At 45.4% G+C, this 5,897-nt stretch overlaps 1 protein-coding gene across 2 annotated transcripts; it reads left to right on the forward strand.

Moving 5' to 3' along the window:
- Window positions 1-682: 682 nt before the first annotated feature.
- klf17 (Kruppel like factor 17) lies at window positions 683-4,625 on the forward strand. Of its 2 annotated transcripts, none has more exons than XM_060830507.1 (3): window positions 683-930; window positions 1,872-2,928; window positions 3,463-4,625. In XM_060830507.1, the coding sequence occupies exons 1-3, from the start codon at window positions 844-846 to the stop codon at window positions 3,636-3,638; spliced, it is 1,320 nt and encodes a 439-aa protein (XP_060686490.1). In that variant the 5' UTR covers window positions 683-843; the 3' UTR covers window positions 3,639-4,625. The 2 variants fall into 2 exon arrangements, with proteins under 2 accessions (XP_060686490.1, XP_060686491.1); XM_060830508.1 differs by having other exon boundaries at window positions 684-930; window positions 1,875-2,928.
- The last annotated feature ends 1,272 nt before the right edge of the window (window positions 4,626-5,897 follow it).

The raw sequence follows: 5,897 nt of genomic DNA on the forward strand, positions 1-5,897 counted from the left end.
AGGAGATGAGTTAAAATATAACAAAAATAATAGCTTGAATCGGGGAACCAATATTACATAATTGTTGTATTGGCGATTGCAGCAAGATATATGGTTTCAGCTACCTGCCGGTGAAGATGTAAATGTCAATCTATTTGAAAGGTATGTGAAGAAAAGTTCTCGGAACTTCAGCTGCAGACCACACCACGAAGCTGTCTGCAGTGGAGACTTGGAGAATGTAGCTTGTGTTTGGCGGTGGCAGCCCCCGTCCAGCGGTTACAACGACCCTGGTCAAAGCAGCAAAGCTTCTGGGTGGACTCACTCTCCGTTCCCCCAAAGCCCCTTTTATACCAACACTAAATTTAGATCACGTCAGTGCGCTTACTGCTTGACTTCTCTTTCTGTGACATTAGCGACACCATTGGACAAAACTATAAGATTTTTTCAAAACACACAGCCTGAACTCTGCCTACGCCAATGGCAGGTTGCAAGGAATGAGCAGCCAATCGTGACTCGTCTGTTCTACCCACTCTATCAGGCGCTGCATATTCATGAACCAGAATCCCTCCAATGGTATGTCAGAAACTTAATTTTTTTTGGAGTTGGCCGCTGGGGATTGGATAATTCCTGCAAAGCTATTCATCACCCATATTAATATTGATCAGCTTCACGGCCAATCAGATGGAGCATAGCGTATTAACAAGTCCCACTCCCAGAGTTGGGCAAACAGTTGTGAACTGATTATTCGAGACAGAAACTTCTTTTCACGCATTCCGCGTTACCCGGTGGAAGTACAAACCAGAAGCTGGTTCGTTTCTACTTGCCTCCCTGTGGTGAAGGCATTCTTCAGGCAAGGAGGTAGCAATGGCCCTGGCAGACACCATGCTTCCTTCATTTGCAACTTTTGCCAGTCATGAAACATTGGTGCAGAAACAAACCGAGATCATCAATGTGAGTGTTACAAACCTGACGTCTTACTTACCTTCTGTGCTAAGATAGATTTGCATTCCATTTGTGCGTCTTATTTTAACTTTATTTTCGTTGCATCTTGTTTCTGAAACTTCGTTTATTCTGCTAGTTGCATTCTGTGCTAAAACGGGGCTGCTTTAACCATTAACCATTCGTGCAAACTGCTAACCTGTCAACTTATACCAATTTGCAGTTCATGCACAGCCGTGTTATAACAAAGTTGCAGCAGAGGTTAAACATCGCTGCTGTGGACAGTTGCATGGTATTTAATAGATCATTAGTGGGAGATCTTTCAGTGTGGACCTGTCTGTCACGTCGAAGTGCGTTGTAATCTTTTGGAGCTTTAACCTTCGATTCACACAGCTCCAATCATGATTCACACATCGTTGTAAGTTGTTCGTTAACTCGGCAGCATCTCCCACTGTCAATAATGAGTTGTCGAAAGGCAAATTCTGAAATCCACGTTTCTGAAAAGGAGTGATCTTTGAGGGTGACTGATATGGGTCGGGATTCCAGTGTCAGGAGTCATACGGTGCTGAAAGTAAAACCAGGAACGAATTTAAACGGGAATGAAACATGTTCCTCCTCAAAGCTGTACTGGAGATATCCGTGTGTTAAAGGGAATTAACATAAGGAATGTCGTAGATCAAGGAGGAGGGGGAGGGGGAAAGAGGTTGAATCAGGTGAGTTCTGACTGTCATGTATCTCCAACTCCTGTCAATTGACTGCAAATTTTAAAAAAAATCGGCACTTTGAAGAAGGACAAACTGGTTGGACGGGTTTGGTAAGCTCAATGCATCAAATGACTCCACATTTGTTGGAGTGGGGGGGACGCTCCCTTACAGTACAGTCCTATATTTGTGTGTGTGTGTGTGTGTGTAAACACCTCGCTGATCCGCTCACTGTTTTCGTTTCGCTTCCAGCAGAGGTGGAAGGTTGACGAGTCCCTCTCCAAGTGTGGCTACCAGATAAGACCTGTCAACAGCGCTGCCTTTAACTTGCTCGAAGCCCCTTCTATCAAAAAGGAAGACGACGAATTGGGGAAGTTCGTGGACTTGGACTTTATTCTGTCCAACACGATGGGCTCGGAGGCCAGGAGCTCAGGGGGCCACCATTCCACCTACCCTCTCCCCGAGACCCCGGAGAGCTGCAGCACCGTGTATGACAGCGATGGCCCGTACCCACCGTCCGCCAACTACGGCAGCCAGAGCTTCGCGGGCAGCCCGAACCAGAGCCTGGTGGCCGAGCTCCTCACCCCGGACCTGCCCAGCAGCTTCCCCGGCGCCTGTGAGCTCGGCCAGGAGTTTAGCATCAAAGCCTCCATGGAGAGCACCGAGTACACGGAGCTGAGATCGCCCAGCCTGAGCCACTCGCTGCCCAGAGCCCTGCCAATGGATCACGTCCAGCACATGGCACCGAAGATCAAGCGGGAGCCTCAGTCCGGCCAGTCCTGCATGCTGGCCGGCTCTCCCTCGGAATGCATGGCGCCAATGTTGGAGCAGAAGCCCAATCTGACGGCCACTCGCCACCAGTCGATGAGCCGCCACGCCTTTGGGCACCAGCGGCTGGTCTCGGGGCCAATGATGCCCAGCAAGGAGTGCCAGGCAGCGGGAGATCTGCAGCGCCGTCCGCACCTCTCAGTGGCCCAGCACTACCAGCTGGCCGCCTACCCGCAGGCACCACACCCGCAGCCCCACTACGGGCAGCCCGGCCCGGGCCACTTCCACGGACAGTTCAACGTCTACCGAGACCCCGTGCAGGGTCACCCGGGCATGCACGGGATGATGCTGACTCCTCCCTCGTCCCCTCTGCTCGACTTCTTCCCGGCGGTGGGGGGTAACCCCGATGACAGCAAACCCAAGAGGGGTCGCCGGTCCTGGGCGAGGAAACGAACGGCCACCCACAACTGCGAGTTCCCGGGCTGCGGCAAGATGTACACCAAGAGCTCCCATCTGAAGGCCCACATGAGGACTCACACAGGTAAGCAGCTCTCCCACAACCACATCATCCACCACACTCCCCCCCCCCCCCCCCCCCTCTCTCTCTCTCTCTCCCCCCCTCCGGCCTCTGAGGCAGAGCAAGACTTCATTGCAATGTAACCGCTGTGGGTTGGGGAAAAATTATAATCAGATCTGAGGCTTTTGTTTTCGCGTTACCTTTTCCTTTCTAAGTTGCGTGTCCAGTCACGCGTGCAGTTTTTATCGAACTATGGGGTTGTCCTCCCTTTAGAGGAAGAGCAAAACTCATGAAGAAATGCAGATGCTGGAAATCAGAAACAAAAACAGAAATGTGTTGTTTAAAAAAAAGAGGTGGGGCAGTCTTATTTTCTGGGCGGATACAAAACCTGACACACTGGCTTAATGAAATAATCCAACTGAAACTTGGCGGAACATCTACTTGTTATCTTCAAAAAAAAAGAAACGTGCCGTCGGCGTTTTGGAACTGTAACACCACCACCACCACCACCCAACTAACTTCCTTGCTTTGTCCCCCACCCCCTCTCTGTGTCTCCAGGTGAGAAGCCTTATCACTGCAACTGGGAAGGCTGTGGTTGGAAATTCGCCCGATCCGACGAGTTAACTCGCCATTACCGCAAACACACCGGTCACCGGCCCTTCCAGTGCCATCTCTGTGAGAGAGCATTCTCCAGATCTGACCACCTCGCCTTACACATGAAGCGCCACATGTAAACCGCGAGAACCGAAACTCGGACACACTATTTATACAGATCAAATTATTTACAATTTTTTTCATACTGGGTAATGACTAATTTATGTATATAAAGGATCGTTTTAAAAGAAAAAAAAGCACTAAATTATTACTCAGTATTTAAAGAGAGAGAGAGAGAGAGTGAAAAGCGCACCCTTCTATGTCTTCCAGAGAGAAACAAAGTATTACAACTGAAGACGCGAAACTCTGCTGGAGGGGGATGGGTGGGGGTGCCTTTATGCAAAAGTAACAGGGCCGGACCCAGTTGTACATTAAATGTATATATAGCCTATATTGTTTGGGTTAAAGCTGAATTCACAAGCAAAACTAAATAAAAGCAAAGTCATACTTAAAGTCCAAGCTGTATTGTTGCAAAATCGCTTGTACAGGAGCTTATTTGCTTTAGGAATACTCACTTAACAAGAAACAAGCTAAATGAAAACACACCTGTTTGTTTGGAAGTGGAGGGCGTTGGTTTTAACTGGCACTAAGGTTTTCATAATAAAACAGACCAGGTACTGCCTTGGAGGAAGCTGTTAACCTCTTTTTCTTCCTATCTTATTTGTGTTTGTTTAGTTTGCATGTACAAACAGAACGCAGCAACTCTTTTTTTTAAAAAAGGTATATACTTGAAAAATTTTGTATCATAAACACAGTCAGAAAAAAAGTTCTCAAAACGTAAGACTCACTTCATTGTCTCGACATAAACTGGAGAGATCGTGTTCTATGCAGATGGTGTTGAAAGAAGTGTTCAAAGTGCAATATTATTTTGTTTCCTTTCCAATCGGGGTTCTAATGTTGACACCGAATTATCTAAACACTGGAACTAACTGCTGTTTTATTGATGGAAGGTTTTCGGTGATCAAATTGCAGTGTTTTAAGACTTCGTCACCAAAAACCTCCAATTCATTCATTGTATTCGTGTTTTGATTATATATATATAAAAAATGAATAAAATGTAAAACACATTTGTTATGCGTTTTTTTGTAATAGTATAGATTGTTTTGACGAAGGAAGTAAGTTACTCGATCTTTCTGAGCTTCACTTGCAAGTTTTTTTTGCATTTTCTGTTCAGTTTGATAGCAATAGAAATGACTCCTGCCTCTGCTAGCTGCAATATATTAATTTCGAACAAAAAAACAAAATTAACTTCACACTTATGAACTGAATTAACTGTTTCTGTCAAACCACGAAAATTTCTGACCACTGTGAAGTTCAGTTACTCCACAAATGGCTCTTTCCAGTGACTCCTAGCCGTATAATCTGTCCCGAATTGACCATGATCTGTGTGGAAACCGAAGAGGTAGGAGCTTAATATTTTGCGGGTACTACCATGATATCGCCAATTCAAAATATGCTACCGAGAGATGATTTACCTCCATTCCTTGTTTGCCTTTAATCGGATTGAGTTAATCGGTTAGTTGGGTGTAAGGGGCGGACAGAAATGCTTTAAATTTGAAATGAAACTCTTTGACACGGCCATAATGCTATTCCAAATCCGTTTTTGTACTTCAGCAGTAATTGTTTCTCAGAAGTGGCTAGACAGGGATTGACGTCTCCATATCCTGTTTGAGGCTTGTGGAAATAAAATTGATGCGCCTTTGACCTTAAGTACACTATCCCGAACAGGTTTCCAATCAATCATATTCAGAAAAGGAGATATATACCTATAATGAACGCAGAAGTATGGCAAAACAGCGAGTGAACACACCAGTCAGTTTCTTCTGACTGGAAATTCCTCCATTTGAATGCAGTGCAGATTGATGGGGTGAATATCTTTGGTTCCTGGCGGAAATAATCTCATGTGGAGTAACTGCTGTTGGGCAGATTTAGCTCGGGGTGAAGTTCAACAGTAAGCCAACACCGTCGGCAAATAATTCAATGATTAAATAACTTTAAACAGCCGGCATAATTCAGAAATCCTGTGAAACGTTGTGTGGTGTTTATTAAATCTGTTCTGGAGTAGTGAGGCTGATTTTCAAAGGTTTGAGTTGTCCAGTTTAGAGAGCGCTTGGGTGCAGAAATGCAAAAGGTTTACTCGCCAGGAAGGGATTCTCCTCAAGAAAGTAATGAATTTCAGTTTCCTCCCTTCAGAATGAAGAAACCATTAACAAAAATATCACAAAAAAACAAAAACAAGGTGAAGCGAAATGTTTTCCGTTTCCCATATCAACATTCCTCATCTTCATAAGCAGTTTTCTAAAAATCACACTGCGAATATCTATATATATAGAGAGAAA

Source organism: Hemiscyllium ocellatum, chromosome 9 (genome assembly GCF_020745735.1).
Source record: "Hemiscyllium ocellatum isolate sHemOce1 chromosome 9, sHemOce1.pat.X.cur, whole genome shotgun sequence".
In the NCBI taxonomy this organism is placed as follows: Eukaryota; Metazoa; Chordata; class Chondrichthyes; order Orectolobiformes; family Hemiscylliidae; genus Hemiscyllium; species Hemiscyllium ocellatum.

Excerpts from the sequence above, each read along its gene's own strand:
- klf17 (XM_060830507.1), top strand. The coding sequence starts at position 844 with ATGGCCCTGGCAGACACCATGCTTCCTTCATTTGCAACTTTTGCCAGT. Across the intron at positions 931-1,871 it reads AACAAACCGAGATCATCAAT|CAGAGGTGGAAGGTTGACGA; the intron begins GTGAGTGTTACA and ends TTTCGCTTCCAG. Across the intron at positions 2,929-3,462 it reads CCACATGAGGACTCACACAG|GTGAGAAGCCTTATCACTGC; the intron begins GTAAGCAGCTCT and ends CTGTGTCTCCAG.